The sequence below is a fragment of the Sitodiplosis mosellana genome, unplaced genomic scaffold (genome assembly GCF_009176505.1).
Source record: "Sitodiplosis mosellana isolate CC-2019 unplaced genomic scaffold, AAFC_SMos_1.0 Smas_scaffold_3, whole genome shotgun sequence".
Taxonomy (NCBI): Eukaryota; Metazoa; Arthropoda; class Insecta; order Diptera; family Cecidomyiidae; genus Sitodiplosis; species Sitodiplosis mosellana.
In genome coordinates this window covers 9,932,512-9,957,989 of record NW_022595246.1, presented here as the reverse complement: position 1 = coordinate 9,957,989, position 25,478 = coordinate 9,932,512, and the positions used below count along the sequence as shown (strand labels likewise).

At 36.6% G+C, this 25,478-nt stretch overlaps 1 protein-coding gene across 3 annotated transcripts in view; it reads right to left on the bottom strand.

Moving 5' to 3' along the window:
- LOC129566467 (protein nubbin-like) overlaps nucleotides 1-25,478 on the bottom strand; it is a 65,364-nt gene that overhangs the window by 3,786 nt on the left and 36,100 nt on the right. For all 3 annotated transcript variants that reach the window (XM_055442423.1, XM_055442425.1, XM_055442424.1), the window contains 4 exons: nucleotides 9,436-9,480; nucleotides 2,824-2,918; nucleotides 766-1,086; nucleotides 21-553 (listed from right to left, as the gene is read on the bottom strand). In XM_055442423.1, coding sequence (XP_055298398.1) covers nucleotides 21-553; nucleotides 766-1,086; nucleotides 2,824-2,918; nucleotides 9,436-9,480 — 994 coding nt within the window. The remainder of the gene's footprint in view (nucleotides 1-20; nucleotides 554-765; nucleotides 1,087-2,823; nucleotides 2,919-9,435; nucleotides 9,481-25,478) is intronic.

The window sequence follows — 25,478 nt, the reverse complement described above, 5'->3', positions numbered from 1 at the left end:
AATCGAATTGTTCTACTTACCCGCCCGGATTGGAAATGCTATTATCGGCGTCTTCAAGCCATTTTTGAAGCAGTGGCTTCAGTTTGCACATGTTTTTAAAGCTAAGATTGAGAGCTTCAAACCTTGATATGGTCGTTTGTGAAAAGTCATTGCCATAGAGTTTACCCATGGCCAAACCGACATCACCCTGTGTGAAGCCCAATTTGATTCGACGTTGTTTGAATGTTTTTGCAAATTGTTCTAATTCTTCTAAATCGGCTGGTTCCTCTGGTGATGGTTCCAAAGCGCGTGGCATAGCCGAATGTTTTTGCATTTGCGGTGTGTGCGTTCCGGAGCCAGGTGTCGACGGTGTTAGAATTCCGCCAACATTTAGATTTACATTAACATTTGGTGGTGTCGTTTGATTGTTTCCCACTAGAATTGATGTGGGTGTCGGAAGGCCTGGACTGCCTGATGGGCTGTGAACCGGTGAATTTGACATTGTGGCCGATGCTTGGTTTTTAATTTGCTGTTGCTTTTGCAATGCTTGCAATTGCTGTGCTGCCTGGGCCACCTACAAGTAGAAGGAAAATTATTAAAAGCCAATTTCAAATTAAACTATGAAATTTCAAAAGTTTAGTGATGTTAACGTTAAAATTGGTTTCAACGCGATTTAAATTCCAAAATTTGAAACTTAGTGCTTATTAAGAAAAATTCTATTCGAACAACTGTTCTTTTTCCAAAGCAAACTCCATTCGAATAAAACCATATTCTCTGTGTACAAACCTGGAAAAATTGTGCGGTCGCTTGGATTTGTGCATTTGCGGCGCTTGCGTTTTTCTGTGGGCCCAACGTATTGGCACTGCTGTGCAACAGTTCCATATAGTTTTGTAGTTGTTGCTGCAATGAAGCTTGTTGGACTTGTTGGAATGCTTGTGTGAGTGCAGTCAGCTCTTGCGGTGACATGCCGGCCAAATTGCCAAGGCCTAGGTGATTTGGCATCAATAGCGGTCCCAACTGTAATTGGCTTTGCAGTGCGGCTAAAGCAGATGCCATGTTTGTCGTTGGATTTGGTGGTGATGGTGTATTTCTCGACTGGTCGGTAACCTTCAAATCAGAACAAAAGAAAATGCGTCAATAAAAATGGCTTGAATTTTAGGCTTATTTCAATGGAAAAAAATGTAAAGAAAGGGACTTTCCACAATGGCGATTTCCACAAAATTCGCCATATTTCTTTTTTGTTCTGCTAAACTAATTTAAATCATAAATTTGGGATTCAACCCATTAGAATTATGAGATAAGTTAAATATCCGCTTCGAATTATGAATTATACGCTTTCGAATCGCATACAAATTGTCTCAAATTCCATTTTCATTTCATTCGACCGTCATTTGTTCGTTCGATTGGTGTTTCATATTATTTAAGATGAATTTATGTGCGTTTTATTTATTTAACTAATAAGTGACACGCGCCTCCGGCATTTTATTCATCCTTGAACGTTTTATTTAAAATAGAAAAATGCGATAATAAAAATCATTTAGAGGTTTTCCCCCTTCTTGATTCAAAAATGCAGTGCATGAGTGTGTGTGTGTGTTGGTGACGTTGAGAAGGTCGCATAAATTAATCGGTAGTTTTCATCGGTTCGGGGTTTTTATGTACTGGCACTGCATCAAAAGCGAGTTAAGGCCAACCCTTCAACAACTTTACTGTACACATTGTTGAGTATCGGAGGAATATCGTTCATGCGTTACTACCGCATTAACCCTTATTTTACATAAGCAAATGCTGTACGTGCAGCGATGCCCGACATCGATGATGCATTGAATTCGTTAGACAAACTCCCCGTTTGCCATATGAAAAGTTCGCTTTATGTGGGAATTGTTCAATATGCATGGTAAACAGACCGTGTACATTGGTGCAGCATATATTGATGCTTATTATGTGTGCGCACAAATCAACGACGAGGAAAAAAAAAAAGTTAAAAATCCAATGTATCGACTTTAAAAACCAACTCAAAAAAAGTCACAAACGACAACGTTTATCGTGACGTAATCGAAATGCAGTTTAATGCATTCACAAACGAAGTAGTCGCATTGAAATGGGATCGATGCAGTCGCAATATAACTGTTTGTTTGACGAGACATGTTGCGTATTTTTTTCTGTATTTACTCTGGCGCACACACATGGCGAGATCGATGCATTGATTTGCTGTATGCAACGCCAATGAATTCGATTTTTCTCTTAATCTCCCTCGACGCATGTTGTGACTCGCTCGTTCGCTTTCTATCGCATTTCCATTGTGTTCGCTCTCATTTTTGGGTGCAAGTCACTGGTAAATGGCTACCACCCGTTGCTGAGATTTTGCACGATTTCATTCATTTTCGCTTTCAGTTTTTGCTTCGACGCAATTTTAAAATTTAATTTCTTCGCTGGTGTTTTTTTTTTCAACACAAATGGCTGACACATTTTTTTTCGTTTTTTTTATTCCAGCATTTTCTAATGGGGATTTGATCAATTTTTTCTATTCATTGAAATGTTCGTTAAATAGGTTATGGAAACCAAAAAAGTTAACTGATTTATTCTTGACACCGAATTCGGTCGATGCGGGATTGTATCGAACAAATTAAACGACCATATGCTTTTCAATCAATGACACACTCATTTTTATGACGGTTATGGACCATGTATTTTCACATTTTAAATTAAACGCAATGACAATGTTTTGATCAAATTGAACAACTTCGTTAAATAAACAAATTAAATTTTGTGACTAAAAATTGACACCAAATGTGAATAAAAAGCAATTTGTGTACAGCAACTCATCAAGAAAAAGGTCAAACTTACCAAGTGAAGATTTGTGGGTCGCTCGTCTAGATGACAAGGCTCGGGTGATTGCGATTTACCACGCGGGCAACATGAATCATTACTGTCCACATCATCTGAAAAGGAAGCGAAGAAAAAAAAAATCACAGAGTTAAAAACAAATATCCCGACAAACAAATGAACTGCTCTATAAGCAAAAGGGTCAGAAAATAAAGAGACGCTCTTTAGTCAACCGCAAAATGGAAGTGGCTTAAGATGTGTAAGACGATGGATGAAAAAAAATCATCATATTTGAATTTGATGGAAAATTTATATTCACAATGTGCATTTGTGAGCTGCATAACATTTGATCCATGGCTCTGCTCTTCCAATATGACGACGACCGATTCGAGCAGAAAAATGAATGCGATTGTCGATTTGTGAAGAGTTGAATATCGAATGAGGTTTCTCTCTCATGCATAATATTTATTTAAATAGGCACACCGATGATGATGGTGATGCCATATCGAGTGGCTAGATTGAAGTTTCGAACCAAATATCACATATTTATATGGTATGCAATACGGAGATTTCATATGTTTGCCATTGAAAAATCTGTCGAGTATGTAAAATAAATGATTTCCGATTGTGAGTTTTGTGTCCAGGCGAGAATGATACACGTATGTATGGGGTTCATTGCGGCCGATAATTTTTTTCTTTTCGCTCTTGTTCGTGCCGGCTTGAAAATGGTCATCATCTGCGTGTGTTGTGAACATTCATATAAAAATTCCACTGATTTTCCGTTTGTTTTTGTACTCCTGCCAATAATTCAATACGTGCTTCAATTATTCATATTTTTTTTTCCTCCTCTTCTGTCCGGTCGAAATGGTTTTGCATGTTGAAAGCATCGCACACACTCTATTCGTATGCATTCCTTATATACACACACATACACTGCGGTCACAAATGTTTGATTTACGTAAAAATGTAAATTTCATTCCGTTTGCCCTTTTCCGTCATTTTCATCCTTCGATGAAGTTGCACAATACGGTTCGGAATATAAAATTCAAAGCTTTCGTATGCTCTGAAAACGGGCTACTTTTCTCCTGTGTAGTTGGTATGTTCGATATTTCCTCGTTTCGCATGGATGACGAGCGGACGGAGTGAGCCCTGAACACTGATTTGATATCGACTTTATGCAAATCATTGCCAATAAATTCTTCGGCTTTTGATTAAGTGATTTGAATGGTGCTCCGATTTTGATGTTTGCCGATGCACTCGCAAAACAATGAATGAAAACGTGAGAACATTAATGATGCGCCGAGAGCAGTGTGTAGCGCATCGCAGACGATGCAAACAGAAGCTCAAAACCATGCAGACACAATGTCAAGCATAATGAACTAAAGTGCATTGAAGAACAAAAGCCATCGAGTAACAATGTCCGGAGTAGAAATGAGTTTTTTACAAGTTCGTAGAAAATCGAACTGAAGCATGAATTTGAAGAATTGATCGGAATTTGTCCGTTCGTCTTTGACGCATGTGGATTTTTAGGAGTTTTTGATTTTAGAAAAAAAAAAACAATTTTTGATTCAATTTTTTCTTTTCTGGTTTGAAATTTTTTATTCAACTTTGAAAAAACGTTCTTCAAATTTTCAAGAGATCACCACAAACCCTAATCTAAATGGCAAACTATAGTAAAAAAAATTCACCAATTCATTGTTGTAAACTGACCACAAAAAGAATCAAAATTAATTTAACTTCAATTTTTTCCTGTGCATAATACAAACTGTGTGCACACATAAAAAGAGACGCCATTTACATTTTGCCATTCTGTTTGTGACTTTATCTGCTGGAGGATGATATAGCAAATGTGTTTCGACAACAATACTGTCATTGCCTGCAGCCGATATATTCAATCTTCCGACTGAATGAGTTTTGGCTTATCATGTTGTCTGCAGCACTGAACACTGAGTGGTCAATTTTTTTCCCTTCTGAATTTGATAGATTCCGTTCGACTATGACCGAACGTCACAAGATCACATCGAATCTGTTTATGTTTATTATACCAGAAAGAAAAAAATGTCGCCAGTGCTTCTTCACTGTGTGAATAATAATGGTATTTCGTGAGTATAATTTTATTATTATTTTGGTTTTGTAATTTTGGTTGGATTTTCACTTGATTGGTTTGCACACACCGCATATATAAAGGCGTTTTTATTCACAATCTATTTTCCATTAAATTGAATCGAAAATTCGTTTTTGTGTGAACGGGTGACGATGAGAAATTCACCCCGTTTGGCACATGGTTGCGGCCATATGGAGTTTATGATGTGTGTGAGTGTGAGTAAATGTGTGGTTTCGTGATTTGTTTGCGATGCACACACGATAAATATGTGCACAATATGGACATGAATGACGAAAGGATATTTGTACAAAGGCGATAGGCCCGATAAATGAAATGTTCATTCGACCAACACACTCAACGATTCAATGGCCGAACAAATATGCTGGCGTTCGTATTTACCAAGCCATTGGCATATTTTTGTGACAAATACCAAATTGGTTTTGACTAATCCGTACTTTGTGACCCATTGAAAACTCCATTTTTTCTTCTCTCCTCTAACCCTTTTCCAATCATTTTTCAATTTGTTGCGAGTAAATGTAAAAAAAACGCACTTATCCTTCAAAGAGTCACTTGAAATCAACATTCATAATCAATTCCAACAACGAAAAAAAATGCTAAGTATTTGTGCTTTGAAAAAAAAAGTTCCCCTCTGTTCAGTCGAACGTTTTGTACAAATTTATAGCGATTTTCCACTTAAAAAGCGACGTAAATGCAATATAAATTTAAATAAAATTGACCTAAAGTGGCTTTCAGTCACCTTCATTGGGCTCTATTTTATGGTATACACTTCCACCTGTAGCACAACATCAACCAAGGGAAATGGTTCGACGAAGAAAAAAAAAGGCTCGACATACCCATACGAACATACATTACCGCAGTGAATGAGCGACCTTATTATGCAGAAGGGTGTCGATGATGTGCTCTTTTTTGTCACTCATCCCATACCCTATGCCATACAAAAATATATGCACATACGCACACACTTATTACAATATCAAAAGCATTTTGAATGTAAATTTACCATTGAATTTAGGTGTGTCGATCTAAATACGTCACACTTTGTTGCCGTTGTTACTGTTTTGTATGCATATTGTGACCGTTTTTCAATGGTAATGTGATGCGGTTTCATGTGCGTATTTTGTGCAATGCACAAGGGGAATCCAGCATTTGAATTGAAAATGACGTGTGAATTTAAAAAAAAAACAACAACAACAAGAGACAAGTTGAAAGGTGATTATTCAGTTCACAAGTATTCAATGAATATTCACGCAGGTATTTATGTTATGCGATCGGCATGGAAGATATGGAAAATTCTCCCTTATTCAAAGATCGCATTAATACTCCCACATTTTTTGGTTATGATTGAAAATCGACACTGATTCTGATTGTTCAGGGATCGAGGTAGATTTTTGAATTTTACAACAATTTCTTTCCATTTCTACAAACATTTGCGGTTTGATGGAAAGAAAAAGAGATTAATCCGGTCTAACAACCATCGAATGACAGTTGCATTTTCTAATATTCACATCGTTCGATTACAATCAAATGACCATGTGTTTTTTTTTCACTTTGTACCTGGTCAAAATGCATCACTGCCGTCCGTTTGTCGGGTCATAAAGAAGAAAAGGAGCAGGTTTCAGTTGCTCTGCATTGATTTAGAGGAGAATTTTTTCCGTTTTGCGCAAAGCTATTTGTCTTTCCAAATGCACATAAAAATACATTGTATTAGATGTTGACCATAGGCAGCTGCACTAGACGCATGTATTGCCAATGCCATTTCATTTGAATGCATTTTGCAGCTCATAAGTGCAAGTACATATTTTTTCTTCTTTAAATAACCGAAAAATTAATCATCCCTTGGACAATGGGCACTTTTTCTCTCTTTCGAAAAACTCAAAGAGCGACATGTATCGCAAAACAATAGGAAAATCGTTGCAAACAGCAAGCAGGATGCAGCAAATATGCACATAGCAACCAAATGCAAAGAGAGAGTGGACGAAATAATGCGTATTTGTAGGGATAATGCACCGCACCGTACGTATTAAAATGGTTTCGGCATTTGATGGATTCAAATGTGTGTTTGTGCAAATGCTCTTAAGACTATTTCTTCTTCTTTTTTTTTAGCTGCATGCTGCCCCCGAGAGCACCACATTATTATCCATCGTCATACATATTCAAAATAGAAATTTCATGCTTCAATGGACAATGGAGAAGAAATAACAAAAAATGTGCGTGTATATGTGTGTTTGCATGCAAATAGTCCGAAGAAGAAAAGGCATATGTTTCCTCTAAAATTCGTATGTGTGCAATTCAGTTTGTCCTTTTTATGTAAATTCTATGTTATTTTTTCGTCTTTTTTCTCTGTTTCCTTTGCTTCATTTGCTTAGCCGGCTGCAAAGTGGATATTTGTGTTTGTTTGACGATTTGCTTTGCATACCATATTCGTTCTGACGACAAATCGAAATGTGCGTGCGATTGAGGTTTTTTTTTCGGTTACCTGCTTCGGTTGGGATGCTTGGACATACATTTTTATCTACTTTTGTTTTGTTATATATACTTCAAACACTTATTTCGACGCAGAGTTCTTTTTGTGCCATTTCGTCAACAGTTTTATGGCTTTGGTGTTCAAGGTTAGATGCACTTCTTCCTTGTTTTGCATATCAATTGTTGAAAAAAATTCCAGTTTTTAGATTGTTGTCTTTTCTTTTGTTTTTTCTCTCGAAAAGCCACAAATACGTACTTACGAGTGTACTTTCGACAGGCAGTAATTTGCTCCGGTTGTAAAATCGCCGTTATTTCTCCATGCAAAAAAAAAACTTATGCAACTTTTGTTGTTCATATGTTTCCAACACATTTCACAAGAATCATAAAAAAGTGAGAAATTCAAAACAACATTTCACTTGAGGGTTGGTGATGATGGTGGTTCGAGGTAAGAAATTTATGTAATTGCTTATTGCAAAACAGACGGATCAATTTATCTGTCTTGTACACAAATAAACATCACATTCTTTATGACAGTTGATGAATTTGCCTTATGATTGATTGATATCGCCGCTAATACTCTGTACATATAAATTCACCGAGGGAGCGTTCATCACACATATATTATTATTGTTTATTAAATGGCCGTGACGAAGAACGAAAAATGTGCGCTAATCAAATTCAATTCGTCGCTTTATCGGATTCGTTCGGTGGAATATCACCACGCGTACAACGCAAAACTCTTATTTGCTGAGGCAAACGGAGACTGATCGATTGGCTTGAAATAGCATTTTTAACGGTAGTCTACGATTAATGATTGGGCACGTGCAAATTATGGATTCGACAGAACAAAAAAACAACTCGACTCCCATCATAAATCGTCGCTTCTGAATAATAATCAAAAGGCAATTTGAGTGTGAATTGTCATAGGGATGTGAATGATCGAAAAAATGAAAGACGAATAAAAAGAAAATAAAACAGATTGAACCACCCCACACTATTTTTTCTACTGCATTTGTACCCTTTTAGTCACGAAATTTGGTGGCGCACGAGCGAATCAACTGCTTAATTTCTTGACTTAAGAAGAACCCAATAACCTGCATCGGAAATTGGCTCATGGCAAAATAGAATCAAACTCACGCACAAGCTGTCCCAATGACATTCTCTCGTTTTGGCTGATGTATAAAAAGAGATTAGGTAACGAGGAAGTGTGTTTGACTTGTGTCTTTTGTAATATCCATTTGGCCTACAAATTGTAATGAAACGGCTGTTTCTTCACTTCTCTCCTCTTTCCTTTCGCTTCATCGATTTCAACAACCGCATGCACAACAACTCAAGACGATGAAGAGGAAACGGAATCAACAACATACCATCACAAACACGCGTAACTATGCCTCTTCTTCTTTTTTTCTACTCGAAAAGCGTATTTTTTTCCTTCATGTTCAACAAACGATTTTGTGTTTTTGATGAAGTGAAAAAAAGGAACAACCAGGAAGGGTTTTTTTTTTGTTCGGCAGACAAACAAACATGAACCAAATATTTATGCGTGTGTGTTATTGTTGTGCAAATTTTGTACGATCAAATAGAGAACGCGTGCATGAAAAATCCTTTTTTATTCCGTTTATTTGTTTTCCCTTTTCTCGGTCTCGACTTTTGTCATCTCAAGCATAAGAAAAACAAGCAGAAGGAAACCAGCGGATGAGAGAGAGAGAGAGAGAGAGAGAGCTACTCAATAAAAATGAAGAACGACGCAGACTGATCGATGACGTGTGATATTATTTTATTAGCAGTGGATTGGCGCGATGCATTCTCTCTCTCTCTCTCTCTCCTTCTCTCTCGAGTTCGACATTGAAAGCCGGAATGGGAGGAACATCAGTTTTCGTTTTATGAAGACATTAGACAGGCCAAATGAAATTAAGATGAATTATGTGTCTATGACTATGATGATGATGAGAGGCGATTGGATTCGAAACGGAGTCACAAGACCCCTTGACTTAAAATGTTAACCGCATTTAGATTGGATTTTATCAATAAATTACAACACTTACCGTGTGAAGGTACCGGAGATGGGGATTTGGATAATCGATTCAAATCTGTAGAGAAAAGAGAGAAAAAAATTAAGAGTAAATGTGAGAACAGTTTTCTAAAGTGTTTATAATGGGTTCATTATATTAGTTTGATAATGCAATTACAATGTAATTACAGCCACAACAATTTCCTCTATTTCAAAGGAAAAAAAAACAGTAACTATCTATCAAGTTTCCTAAAATGGTCGATACGAACGAATGAACGAATGAGAAAGAAAAAAAATGAAATGAAAAGGTCAGTGAAAAATTGTAAATTCAATTTTTCCATTTGGAATATAATGATTGTGGTGCATAATTTGATTTAATAAAGGCGAAGAATGCGTTCTTGACTGGCATAGAAATGTTCTTGAGACGCTGCTTGAAACGAGCACAAATGCAGTTTGCAACATTGCATACGAAATAGGGAATGGAAATTTTTTTTTTTCTCCAGACGATTATTTGTTCGAAATGGACTCGGCATTAAGTATATGGTGATTGTGTTCCCCTCGTTCTATCCCCGTACATGGTGCGAAATGTAAGAGAACCAACTTTGGAATATGCAGAACATTTCTTATGAGACATGAATATGCATTAGGTATGTTATAGCATCGCATTGATATTAACACCAGTGGCCTATCTCTAATTCTATTTCGATACCCGGACTTGGTTTTTCCGAGTAAAAACCCATCGTCCAGTACTCGACTGTGCGGTAATATTGGAATGAACGTATCTTTTTTTTCAGCTTCTAGCTGCTTCGTTTCCTGTGGTCGTCTTTATTTTTATGACTCTCATGAGAATCGACTGAATTATGTGAGTGTCTCTTTCTTTTTCTCTGTGTGCTAAACTACAACTTTTCAAACACATCTGCACACACAAATATATATGTATATGCAAGTGTACATCATCTTTAACAACTTTCATCCATTCGATATCTTTCTCTTGCTCTCGATGTTTTTGGCTTTCCACGAATATTTTTGTTTTCAGTCGTCCACTGTATGCAAACATACTCAACAAAAAACATTTGGTCACTTTCGTTGCCATTCATTTCTTATTTATTATTTTGATGCATTACAACCGTATTTATTAGCTGTCGTTTTCGGAGCATGCAGACGATGAAACCCGACTTTGACCATTCGAAATGGTGGCTCTTCGATATAATGACATCCATACATTTTCATTGTGCATTTGCAAATTGTAATAAACGAAGTCGCATTTACCAACCAACATACACATTTAGCTAACACATTGCCTCGCATAAAAAAAGCTGATCAATTCAGTGAGATATGAACGAATGCAGTGCAGACCATTCTTTTTGTTTCACTCCATCATCTGATTACAATCGAAAGAAAGTGCTTAAAATGGTGGAAAAAAAAATATATTTTTGAATGCGTTTTAGTAAAGAATTGCAATGAGTTGAACATATTTTCCGCTTTGCAATGAGTTTTTTTGATTAACATCTTGAAAAAAAAACTGTGGACTTTGTTTTGTATTCTATTTCTCAAAACTTTGATATGATTTGCAAGGGCTTAAAATGATTAGGAACGGCTTATTTTTATTACCTTTTGAATATTTAACATTTTCAGTTCATTTTGAACGAATTTATCCATTTCTTTTGTATTAAAAATTGAATTTCACCCATGAATTTGTCGAAAATATCAAATTCATATTGGTTGCCAGTCAAATATTAAATTATTCAATATGCCGAAAGCCGACAAATGTTCTCGGAAAAAAGAGAAAATCAAGAATGTTCTCATTCATTTGGATCATCTTGCAATTTTCGATGTTGAATCAAAAAACAGTCTGAAGAAGCTATGTCTGGCGTCTGTCGAGCGTGTATTTCTTGAAATATGGTTGTTTTTTTTTATCTCGAAAAAATAGGAAAGAAGAGAGAAAAAAAACCATTGGTAGTCAAACAATAGGTCGATATCTCGATTCGATCCATAGGCAAAATTCATTTTTTTCAAACTTTCGATTTTTTCTCCTTCTTCTTTAATTTTTTTTTTCTCTGGGTCGAAGGCAAACAAGCCCATATCTTTTTTGGGTTGTTCGATTTTGCATTTTGTGCATGGAATATTCAAATTTTCTACCTGCGTTACACAAAAGCCGAAATGCATTCAAAAAAGGAGGCCGAAAAAAATGCACAATATATATGATTTTTTCTTTCTTGGTCGACAACGAACCGACAAAAAATAAGGCGAGAGAGAGAGAGAGAGATTGAACAGTGTTCTCGATAATCAAATAGTAGGAAACGACTTAGAAAACGAAATCTAAAATAACAACAACCAACAAGCGAAAATTAACTAAAGTTGCATACGAACACACATGCATCAGGCATATTGCCTACTTTTCATTTCACAGTTCCTTCTTTTTTTTCGCCTCGTAAAACGCATTATCTCGACAGAGGAAGAGAGAGAGAGAGAGAGAGAGAGAGAGAGAGAGAGAGAGAGAGAGAGAGAGAGTGAGAAAGAAGAAAAAACGAATCTGCTGAAGTTTACGGATTTTTGTTATTTTTTCTTCTCTGAATTTTCTTGGTTGTTTGTTTTTTTTTCTGACTTATTGAACAATCTTCATCTAGGTGTGTGTGTGTGTGTGTGTTTTCCTTTTTTCATTCCACTGAATCGGTAGTGTATTATTAAAAACCGAAAATGAATTATTATTAAGCGTAGTAAAAATTGTTCAAGGTGCATATGTTATTTTAGACGGTGCATATACATGATGCATTAAGAAGGCGAACCTTAAGATCGAGATCGAAAGCGAAAAAGGAAGCAAAAATGAAGATTGGGAACAATCGAGAAAAGGGAGAGAGTGAGAGCATATCTCGAGAGCGATTTTTGAGAATCTAAATAAACCGAAAAAGGAAGATGTAAATATAAATCAAAACAAAAGCAAAGCCCGAAACAAACGAAGAAGCAGTGAAATAGACCATGGGATGCTCTATGTGTGCAATTTTCGTTCTTCGGTGTATAACCTAGATTTGTGTTGCCGAGTGCATATATTCGGAATGCATGTGTATTTGCGGGGTTCGAAAAGACAAAAGAGAAATCATAAGAAGAAGAAGAATAAGACTTCAAACTGATGGAATTCGATATTCACAGGTAGAATTTGTACAATCACTATTGATCTGTGCTAGACAAGGCAAAAAAAAACTATAAATTGCTCTCGCAATGTTGTAGGTGACTTCAGCTTAAAATCGTCCTAATGTCAGATGCATTTTCATCGGTGCTCTTTCCATTGTCTCTTTCGAATGCACAATTTTGTCGGCAGAATTTACGCACTGCATTTTACTGTGTCAACATGTAGATGTTCCAAAGGAAAACGATAAAAATTACGAATTATAAAAGAAGAAGAAACCTTAAAAAGATGAACAAATCGCAAAGAAGATGATGAAGAAAAAATTGTGCAGTTGTCGATGAAAATTGGGTTTTCCTTATGTGAACCTCAAACTAATTGCCTGAATTCGATTTTCGACTGAGTAATCGGCACGGCTTCGGAATTGCAATGGCGACACAGAAACCTAACATCACTCGCATTCATCGTACACATTTTAAACAGATCACTGCACATGTTATGATAATTGTTCTGACATAGTTTTAAAACTCAGTAGGCATTGGCACGATACGTGTTGCGTACAATATTTTTTTCCCTTTCGATTATGTTTATTCATTGTTTTGCTATTAATTTATTTACTAATTTATATTATTCATTTGAAATAATTAGTGTTTGCCTTGTTAGTAGCCGCATAATTTGGCGCATTGCACTCGCACAAATGAAACAGCAACAACAAAAACAGCGCATTACTTGAAATTGTTTGCTATTAGAAACCGAACCTTAAATGCTCAATTCGATTAAAGTATAATTGTCGAATATGAATTTGTAATTAACTTTTCTGCTAAATCATATTCGGTTTTTCCTTAAATTTTCACACGACATTCGCGACGAATAAATGTGCGACAACATCAAAGGTCAGTTTTGTGCAAGCGCCGACTACTGTGATTGCAAAATTGAAATTGGCGCGAAAATTTCAAGTGACTTTTCTTAGTGTTTCATTTTAAAAGTCTAAGAAAGAAAAACATGTGCATTTTTCAACGTGTGCACAGGCACACAGAGAGTGCAGCGAAAAACGTGTGTGTGATATTGTTTACAGTCGATTCCCACAGACACCGAAATCGAATGCATGTCTACTTGTCTCGCATGTAAAATAGAAAAAAAAGCGATATGTGCTCTATCTGAGCCGGGCAGTTTGGCCACTCTCACCACCACAGAAAGTCACGTAATGTACGAAAATACGTATTCATTATTCAATAAAAATGTTTATTGCCGAACATCAAAGCAAATTGCAATGAATAATAAATTATTAGAGAAATGCCATAGCTGCTAATGCAGCTTGGATGGACGGTGTTGAACGGTAGTTGTGGTTTTTTTGTGAGTGATAGAGCAGCACAGTGTCGAAAAGTCATCGAGCATATATACGAACGCATAGTGCGAGTTTCTGTGTCCGGGTGCAACAAACACGGCCAATTCAAGCCACCCGATGTATCGATGAATGCGAGATACAGGCGAAGAAACACCGCTCCGAATTTGGCGAGAGAGAGAGAGAGAGAGAGAGAGAGAGCAAGTGAAAATATAATATTGCTGGTAATAGGAATAATAAAAATGAGCCACTCGTGAAAAATTCATATCGGCTGACCTTTTGAATATTTCGGCGTTTGTGTGGATGTGTGTGTGTGATATGTGCGCAACTTTTTCCTCTTTCCTATTTATATTTATGAAAATGGAATTTTTGATCATAGAAATAATACAATTTTTTTTTCGTTGTTGTACACATTTTGGGGCTGCTTTTGTTTATATAATCGAAATTGAGGCAGCCGAAAAACACCGATGAATTTTGACGAAATAATAGTTTCCATCACGCATATTTCAACCAAATATGAACGATATTGACGGACACGAAAAATTCGAATAGCAATCACCGAATATGAAACGAAACGAATCAAATTAATTTTTATCATGAAATGCGATTCACGGTAATTTGAAATGAATATGTAAAACCACCAACACATACTGTCGGCATCGACCTTTTTACAATATTCATAGTTAGCCATTTTGAAGGTATTCAACATTATTTTGCAGTCAATCAAATTGATTTCGATTCGATGACTCGATTACATTTAATAAATATAAATTAATAAACTTCGCTGCGATTATGTTTGTGCACTCCCTCTCCCCGCGCTCACTCGTTTCAATGTGATGAATCGACGTCGAGAAGTGGGCACACCTGTATTTCTAACTACATTCGAACTACAACATCGACAATGTCAACAAACAAACAAACAACAGCACAATAAAATAATGACAACATAAGAAAAGAAACAATAAATAATGAAAGCACACATACACTTGGAATGGCCACGGTCTGGTGAGTGTCCGCGATATTTTTCCCGTTTAATCGAATTATTGTTATCCTCATTTTCCCGTTTAATCGAATTGATGTGATTGTTCCACTCAACGCTTGACAAAACCATGATTACGCACAATTATTTGTGTGTTCTTTTGTTTTTATCACCTGAGCAATAATCTGGTCAACAAAAAACACAACATTCGACAGTTGAGTATTGGCGAACGATTACGAATTTTCAAATTTCACTTTGTAAACAAATCCAGATTTTGTACAATTTTTTACATGTCCAAAAATCGTCGTTTAAAATCCGATCAATTTTTTTGTTTTTTTTTTCTTTTGTTGATAAAATTTAATTTAATTTTTTTAAAGCACCAAAAAAAAAATCCAAAAATTTGTAGTTTATTCCATAGAAATATCGTTGATCAAGTTCAATGATGATAAATTTTTGCGTATTTAAATTTTTTATTAAAAAAATATTCAAAGAGCATTTAAATTTCGTGTACATTCAGTTGGCAAGAAAATTTGCGTATGACAGTCGATTGGATTTGTAACAGAGTACGAACTGAAGAGACTGAAAAGTCGTCGATGGCATTTAACTCTCGGATGAAGAAATCTGAATAGGCAAAACTAGTGTATGTATGTTGCCGCTCACTCTTTCGCTCACATACTCGAAGAAGATGAACGAAAGAAAATAACAACAACAACAACAACAACAAAATACACGAACGACGAAAAAGGCGATAAAGAATATGTTCTGTATTGCTCAAAAGACGATAGTCCACAAAAGGAATATGCACAAACACTAACACAAAGTCGTACACCGTAAGACGAAAAGGAGGCGAAGACAAAGTTCGAAGAACCGAACACACAACCGAACACGGGAGGAAGAAGAAACAAAAAATCGGCGAATAAGTAAAAAACGAGCAAACAACGGAGAGACAGAAAAAACGAAGAACGAATTTTAGTGTTTCAAATATTTTGTGTGAGCATAACAATCAAGTGAAAAACGTTTTCATCCCTGTCACACAAACACGATTTGTCGGCCCGTCGTCTTTGTCGAAGATTCTCTCCCCTGAATGGGTTTTCTGCTGTGTGTTATGTATGCACAAGATTCTTTGTTATGCTGTGTGTCAACGTGTCTGTATATTCAGATGGTTACTTTTTTTTCGGAATATCGGGATGGAATAGAAAGGAATCGAGATCGTTCGATATGTATGGCGATGTATAACTGCAACGGCAATCGTTCGATTTGATACTAAATCGTATTCAAAGGCAACACCACATAAAAATACATATTTGTGTGCTTTTTCTCTCTTTTTCTCGGTCGCATTCGCTGTGGAATCGATGAGCTGCATTTGTATTTGTTGAAGCATGTACTACACACATACACACATCGAATGATTCTGTGTATAGCGAAACGAGATAAAGAGCAGCAGCAGCAGCAGCAGCAGCCGCAGCAGCAGCGGTGGCGGCGGTGGCACTCGAATTTTGCATCTTTTCCCTATAACATTATGTATGCGAGCCGAGTATGTACGGTACATATGGTGATTTTTGTGAAGGGTGATTCTTCCCAAGCACATACAGAGAGATTATATTTTTGTAGCGCCTTTTGTGTATTCGGAACGAGTGAAGGAGCAAGCGAGCGATGCCGTTGGTGCCGCTTTTTTGCATTTTATTTCATAGCGCATTTGTTTATGTATTTTATTATCGTCACTGGCTCGAAAGTCGGAAAACACCGAACACATTCTGCCACTCCATGCTCCGAACAAACGCTTTTTTTGCTTCATTTCGTTGCTGCCGCTGCTGCTGCTGTTCGTTCACATTTGCACAACACGGAGACGGAGTATGTCATATACACTCACACATACACACACACATCGACATCGAGGTAGGGACTGACTCGAAAATATGTAAGGGAGGCGAAGTGTGTGTACAATGGAAAACGCGCTCAATATGGTGTGGTGGGGTGCTGTTGGCTCGTGATATTGTCACTTTATATTTGTTCCCGTGCGTTATATTGTTGTAGTTTTACAACGCATCCTTTGTACGTGTGCATGACACAATGCTGAGCCAAAGCACAGCCAGAGTCACGACACGATTCGTGAATCATTTATAATATTATATAAAAAAAAGTTTTTAAGGGGTAGTTTTTTTAGTATTTCACACAAGGAGGAGTGGCCAATTTTAAAGATTTTTTTACTTTTCCTTTTTTTATATTCTCAGTTTGCTCATGTGTCGTACGTATGTGTGTTGTTTTTTTCCCTTCTTCTTCTTCTTCTTTTCGTTCGCTTGCTACTCCACGTTCGTTCATTCGCTCCACTCATCCGTTGCTATGAATGGTATTGCCTGGTTTTGTTGATTCGTTCGTTCACTCACTCGCTCGCTCGCTCGTTCGGTTTGGTTTGCTCGCTCGTTTTGGGGCCTCGCATATGTGTGTGATGTAATACGTTTATGGTTTATCGTATCAGAATATATGAATGCCAAATGGAGATGCCAGAACGAGAACAAGACTCAGCGAGTACACCGTAAATGCCGTATGTGTGAGAGATATCAAAGCACATAAGATAACAAAATGTGCATATAAAACGGACGCGCATTGAAAAAGAGCGACAAGATACAGAACGGCACGAACGAACGAATAAAAAAATATACATATGGAAACCCGAAGAAAATGAAGCATAAATCGTCACACTCATTCGTTGATTCGTTATTTCATCGTTTGCCTCTCGTCTCTCTCTCTCTCTCTCTCTCTCTCTCTCTCTCTCTCTCTCTCACTCGCTCTTGATGTCTCGTTTCACTCGAGCTTCAATTAGAACCGATCTTATGTATGTGCAAATCATCAAGAAAACGGGTTTAAATGTAAATAAACAACAGATTGGAATCTGTCGTTTGCCTTTGTTGGCTCATTGTCATTATTACATTAAATTAAAACGCGGCAGCCGATATAAAAATGAAGCTGATTTGATGATAAAAGCAGCGAATGATAGTAAATCTTGTGTATGTGTGATTCGGACTGCTGTTGCCGTGTTGATTGAAGAAACACACTGAATTCCATTTCGATGGCATTTGTGTGTTTGGAATAAAAACCACACCAACGCATCAATGGCGCGCGCCAGATAAAGACAACGACGATGATGATGAGAAAAAAAACACACACACCATTCGGTCGATTTTATTCCGAAAAGGGTGGGTACAACAGACACACTATCTCCGTAAATGGTCTTACATAGTCGCAACCATGCACGTCTATATGATTAAAAATAAATTAATTTGATGTGTGAAAATGATGGTTTAATGGTTCAATGGTTCCTTTCACTCGATGGATATTCGATGAATGCACGCACTTTTTACGACCAAACGCCAAACAGTAGACACAATAGATTCTACGGCGACAACACATCATCACCACCGCCACCGCCATTGTCATCGCAGCACACATATTTTACGTTGAAACGCAAATGCGAATGATCGACTGAATACAAAATTCAATCGAGAGTAATCAAATTAAATGTCTCTCCGTTCGCTTGACTTTATCTATTACGACCGTTAAGACAAAATCCCTAAATAGATCGCATTTAATTTAGTTCGCTTTGTTTCCATCCGCACACACACTCTCATACACACGGAGTGAAATTAACACCGAAATTTTACCGTGGCTCGAAAATCGAAACGTCGACTAGAGCAGCATATTCATGATTATTTTATTGATTTTAAATCGACATCTGTTCACGGGGCCATTGTTACCCGTACGAAAGCGATAACAACAAACTGGTAATGTAAATTCAAAGAACTCATTTATTTTCAGTCGTATTTCACTCGCTTTGCTTCTTATCCTTTTGTCCGGGGTGAAGAAGAAAAAAACGGAAGAGAAGCGCAATAAATTTCCGAAAAGAATGAAATCAATATGGGAGAGAGAGAGAGAGGAAAAAAACAACCGTCATTTGAAAAGGTTCCGTTTGCTTTCCATCGAAACGGTAGAAATAACGACGATTTCGCAGTTTCACACAACTTTTCCGGTGATTTCACCTTTTTTTTCGTGTGCGTATGTGATTTTGAAATTGTGCAATTTCTTTTTAAAAACATGGAAATTGTGATTTACACATTGCAAATTATAAATGATTGCACGATTTTTTTTTTGCCTTTTTTTCTTCCTATCGTTTCGCATCGTGAGAACTTAAATACATTTTTCCGTTACGAATGCACCAAAAAAAAACATACTTGATCGAACAATAAGATGGTTTTGTGTAAAAAAAAACGTCGATGTGAAAAAAGTATAAAAACATTACGAAAAAATATCCCTTCAGTTTTTCTATAGCGTCACAATACACCCTTGGACGGAATGGCACAAACACATTCATGAAAAAAGACGACAGAAAATTGATTTGAAGTAAAGATGAAGGAAAAAAATGCATCTTGCTATGCAATTTTTTTTAGGTAAAAACTAGATGGTAAGGTAAAAAAATAAACATGCGAAACGAAATAACGAAAGAGACACAGACAACATGCATCGAGAGACACACAGCTTAGACAAGACGTAAATAAGGGTATAGCAAATGAATTAAGTAGACTTTCCAAAAATGAAGAAAAAAAAATAACGTCGGTACCTTCGAATTGTGCACGGTGCGTTTGAGCCAACATTATATATCGTTCACAAATGATTTTGAATAAGATCCTGTCAAAGTGATTCAACTTATTTCTTCTTTTTTTTCTTACATTTTTACGGATTTTCATTTTCGTCATTTGCAAATTCAATTCATAATGATTTTTCTTGTGATATAATGGAAGATTAGAACTTTAAAATTGAAATAGATTGACTGTCTTGGCATATTTGATGCAATTCTTCATTCTTTGAATCATTTCTTATCCGCTGATAATCCTTCAGCTAACATTCGATCAAAATGTTACCAACTGAGGCTTCTATATACGATTTTAACTCGAATTGTAAATGTTCCATTGAGAAAAAATTAAGATTGAATGCTTCCATTCATGAGTGAATTCGATATTCAATCCAAAGTTGCAACATTGGGTGATCTTTTCATTTTTCACTTCTTGTTAACTCCTTTATTTAGGAAATTTCGGGTTTAACTCGGATTTGATTCGATTTTTCTATGTTTAACGTACGGATTTGTGTCGACAGCTGATATTGATTGAGTAAAACATGCAAAAAACTTAATTTCATGCTGCGTTTTCGTAGCAAACATGAATTATTATGTGAAATATTAAGGTTTTTGACAAAAAGGATTAACGAAAAAAGAGTTTTCTTCATTACTTTTTCGACATATTTCATGCACGATTAAATGAGTAAATAAATTCATAGTAATTTTTTTGGCTGGTTTTTGACAAAGCAGATTTTTATAAAGAAAAAAATTGACAAATGCACGATTGAATGAGATAAGAAGTGCTTCCAAGCCATGAATATTTACAAAAATAGCCTTGATGAAAACTCAATAGCCAATTCCGAAAGTTTTTTGAATTAGAAAGAAAAAAATAAGTAAACGACCGACAACGTATTGAATTGAATTTATGAACCCATAAGTGTGATGACAATGTGTTTCAAACCACGCGTAAAATGAGCACTTCAAAAAATGTCTTGAATAAAGAGCCAATAAAAATTATAAAGCGATAAAATGAAAGATGAATTTTGAAATGCGCAGTTTCCACAACATTGAGTTCAATATTTTTTCAACGGTTTTAAAATGATTTTCGTCCTTTGTATTTTCCCTTACTTAATGGACAATTTCGCTAAAAAATGTTAGCGATGATTTAAAGAGTACAATAAAGAATAGTAACCAAATCGGCTAATAAAATGCTTCAGTCTGTCGATAGAATTCCGGTGAAATGTGAAGTCATTTAAGATGTGTAACCAAAAGCGTGGAGCGCATCAAATGAAATCACTTGTTATGATGTTGTCCCACTTTCGAAATTGATTGTTTTTCCAAAAGGAGTGGTGGTATGAGTGGTGCTCACACCACCCGCCATCAAAATTTCTTTTCTCTCTTTTTATTTGTCGGTGAGTTCGTGCACGAGGCATTTCAACCAGCATAACACATTACATATTGTTATATCAATCTAATACAATAAACAGCCTTTTAAAGGGTTTAGATTTCAATCTCATGAGATTAGCACACAATCCAAATCGAAGAAGAAAAAAAAATGCACCCAAAGTCGGAAAAAAAAGCTGTGCGTGAGGTTTTTTTTTCCTATTCCTGTCGCATGCCCTTATAAAGTGAAAATAAATAGTCCTCCACCACCACTTTCGTCGTCTAACCCTTCTTCAAGAAGTTTTGCGTGGCACAAACGGAATTGCCGAACGGCAAAGAAACAAACAAATAAAACAATGTCGAGAGAGAGAGGGAGAGGGAGAGAGAGAAAGAGGCAACCGTTGAAACATGTTGTTTTTGTCCTTCAGCAGTAAACGGGATGAAATAATTTGATCTGGATTTTCGAGGACATTGTTTAAGTTGGTTGCGCTGCAAAGAAAGTCGGGCCCAATAAATTTATCTGCATGAACACCATCATTTGATATGGTTTAATTCGCTCTCTCGATGTGAGAGTGTCATTTAGCATTCGACAGCTGAATTATTGTCAATGTGCAAGTGGTTCAAGAGTGACCCTTATATCCGTGCGTGCAAAATGGACAGCGCTAAAAGTTTTTACTTTTATTGCCGTTGATGGTGTTTAAATTCTTTTCCTTCCCATTCTCTTTCGATCTCATTCTCCTCAGAGCTACCGATTACGGTAAGTAACGCCAAATATATGGCAATTCGTCCTTTATTCAGAACACACGCGTGCTGCTGCTGCGTATCTCGTTTTATTCATGTATTTAGATTTAAAAAGTAAAAGAAAGTTCGAAGAAGGGCGTTTCAAAGCAGAAAATATGTGTAAACTCCCGCATAAGTTCATGTGTTGTAGGACATTTTTAACATTTTACATTCATGGAGCATTGATTGACCCGGCTTGAACAAGTACCTTTATTGCATTTACAAGATTATTTGCTGGATTTACAACATTATCATAAAACACAATTTTCAAGTTGGCGCGGCGAGGGTTCGTTTCATTTTTTTCTTCCTCTTCGTCCCGCGTTGTGTACAGATTTATTTGGTTATTCGCACAACAGGTTATTGCATTACATTTGACTTTTTGCGGTTTTCATGCTGAGTGCCGCTTGGTTTTCAATTTGAAAAATTGTACGACCGTTTGGAAAAACGTTCAAAATACTGCAATAAAAAAAAATATGCGGGGGATATAGCTCGATTGATGCAAATTCGGGGAGTTTCCTTTTGAATTGCGCAACGTTTAGCCAATAAATTTTAAAGAGGGTCGAATTGAAAACATTTATCCAATCAATTTTCGCAGTTGTTCAACAAAATGTGCATTTCATTGTGGGTCTTTTCAAATCGATTGTCTTTCTTTCTTTCAGCAATGAAACTAGATCATTCGTCTTTTCAACGGTTAGAAGTTAAGACATCGGGCACACTTCAAATGGTTACATCAACCCATTATAACGAATCGATTCTATTCAATTTTCGGTGCCGTCTTCGGCAATTCAATTAACAATAAGTGCGTGCCGACTATCCACACCTTTTACGATGCATTCTTCACATCAATGGCAAAATGAATCGTTTACGGTGACGCAAAAAGAAAGCAACTAATGAGTAGGCAATTATAAGCACATTGAGAGCTCAGATTCGGTCAAATTTTTTTTTCTCTCTTCTGTTTTCAACTGACAAACGAAACAAAACAAAACGAATCAAGCGGATACACCACAGGCTCTGTTTGACAATAAAGCTTGATTTTGGTATGTGCTCGATGAATGGTTAGTGCTGAAACTTTGTCTATTTATATTTATAGGAAACATATTTTCACCCCCGCTCGCGCTCATGACAAATGTGTCAGCGTTGTTCGAATGCTCGAGAGATGATTGTGTTGCATTTTTGTTTAGTCCCCGAAACGGACAACGTACCAATACCGTAACAGCCCAGCACCCGATCAACACCATCGACGACAAAAGCATAGTGAGAACGAGAGAGATTGAGGAATAAATAAAAACAAAACAACAGACGAAAAAAAAACGTTTTTCCTCCTGAAATGGATAAAGATGTAAATGCACACAGATGTTCATATGGACGCGAGCGAACACAATTGTTTGAATCGAGCGCCGGTGCGAGCAGGAGAAACAGAATAAGAGCCAGAGCAAATCAACGAAAAATAGATGCTTGACCCTTGTCCACTATTTATAGATTTTTGTTTTGTTCGATTTTGTTTTTGTTATCTCGAGCGACTCACTCATTTTAGTAAACAAAAACAACAACAGCAGCAGCAGCAGCAGCCGTGACACAACTTCACCCCTCGCCCATCTCAGACAGCAGAGCATATATACATCGAACCAGTTCGAAGTACCGTGAAACGCAAGTATGGCATTATTACACATATTGCCGCTATTATATTATATAAATGACGATGTAGATTGGATATTGCACTCTGTATCGCCGGACATAGCGCGCGTTTCTCTCTCTCTCTCTCTTCAACATGCACACCAAAATCCGATTCACGTATCTAATTGTACACCCAAACACACACGTTGCTTCTAGTCCGAGTTTTTCTTCTGCTGTTCAGATAACTTGTCTCGTTTTGTTTAGGTTTTCTATCGGTGTGGCGCGCGCTCTCGAGTCCGTTCGTTAGCCATGGTGAACAGAGAAATCGTGTGCCAAATTTCGGAGCAGAAATGTGTAGCATGCGAGGGCGATAAGCGCAAATACACAGGGTACAAAGACACATACACACACACATTAGGTGTATTGTCGGTTGAGGGTGCGATTCAGAGTCATAAACTATCGCGTCCATCGAGAGCGTACGAGAATGAGAGAGAGAGAGAGAAAGAGAGGAAAATTAATGACATTAGTTGTCTGTATGTGTTTAGGTAGCCATTGTCCTTTGTTACTCCGAATCGATTGCCGAATAAATCAGTGAAACACTCTCTCTCTTATTCGGCTCTGTATATCGAGATTAATAGTTGTCCGTATGCATGCATATTCCGATATGCATTTGTCTTAGCCATTTGTTGCATTTTGCACATCATTTTTCTTCGGTTGTTTGCGAAAAATGCTCCATATGTTATGCTTAAGTAAATGCAATAAAATTGTCCTCCTTTTGATATTAGCAGCATAAAAAAAAACCGGCAGCAGAGGGTCAATCAGCATCGTAAAAAAATGCATTTGAATATAGGAATATTGTTTTCCACTTCGATCTCAGGGCAGGATAGCAAAAAAAAATTACGACAAAAATGGAAGCAATAAATTGATATGGATTCAGAACGCTGGTTCGAAGAAGAAGGGGACAAATGAATGCATGCATTCAATAATGCAAACGATCGTATCGGCTAGGTGGAGTGAGAAAGACCTGTAATTTAGCCCATAGCTCTTAGCATACTATATATAGCCAATGAGCGTCTTTTATGTCTTATTCGGAAAATGCAATTACATCCAAGTGCAAATGCGCATTTGCACACCGGTCGAAGTCATGCATATTTTTGTATATATGAAAATTACATTTCGCACATGTACGTGCCTGGTACATCGACCATGTGTTCAATATTTTTTTTTTTCGTTCGTTCAAAGAAGACGCTGCCATAAATTTAACGACGCAACACACACATAACGGTGAGATTTTCATTGAGTATTAATTTCAGTTGTCTTACCACGGATAAACAAAGAGCCAAAGGAAAATGGAAAAAGAAGAAGGAAAAAAAAGTTGGAAAAAGAGAAAAACATATTGCGATTATAATTACTAATTACAGCCTGTATTTAAAGTCAGTTTTCTGTACAGCATTTTTTTTTGTTGCTGTTGTTTTGCAAACGAATCAGAGAAAAAAGATTGTTGCCTGTGTTAACATTGGTCAAACACAAACATTCATTAATAAATCGTTCGGTGCACAGAATCGAATAACAAATCAAAATCAAAAATCGCTTGTTAATTTCTGACATTTTCCTAAGTACAACTCATTTTTTTTCTCTCTTACGAATTGATACTCTTTTTTCGCTCTTTCCAATCGATGCAAATAGAATTTATAATCAGTGTTTCACGAGCCGCACGAACAAAAAAAAAACACAGAATTGAACTCATCGCTTATGTTTTATTTATCACATCGTTGGCATAAAAATGGAAATCAAGCAAAATGGTAAGAGCACGAGAGCGAAAGAAAAATAACAACAACAGCAACCGGAGAGTATGAGGAATTGCGAATTGTATAAAGAGAGATAGTAGAAAAACATTGATTTACTGAGAAACTGATCGAAAAGTATTTGAAATTTAAATTCCACACAACTCGAAACGATGCAATCGACGAGTGGACATGGCGAAACATTGAATTTCCAATTGCTCTTTCGCAAAACGAAGTTTTGATTGGGTTTTTTTTTATCATCACTCCTCTATTCCTTTTGGCTTTGATACAAAAGTAGCAATAGATTTCCATTAACGGTAAAGGCAAAAGGAAAGAGAGCAAATTTCCTGTGAATTTTGCCATTTTTCCAACTGTATCGCCAATCCAAAATGGGTTGCACTTTGTCGTCATCATCGTCGTTTCCATAGAGTCGTCACATCGATTCGAATACACTTTGAATTTTATACA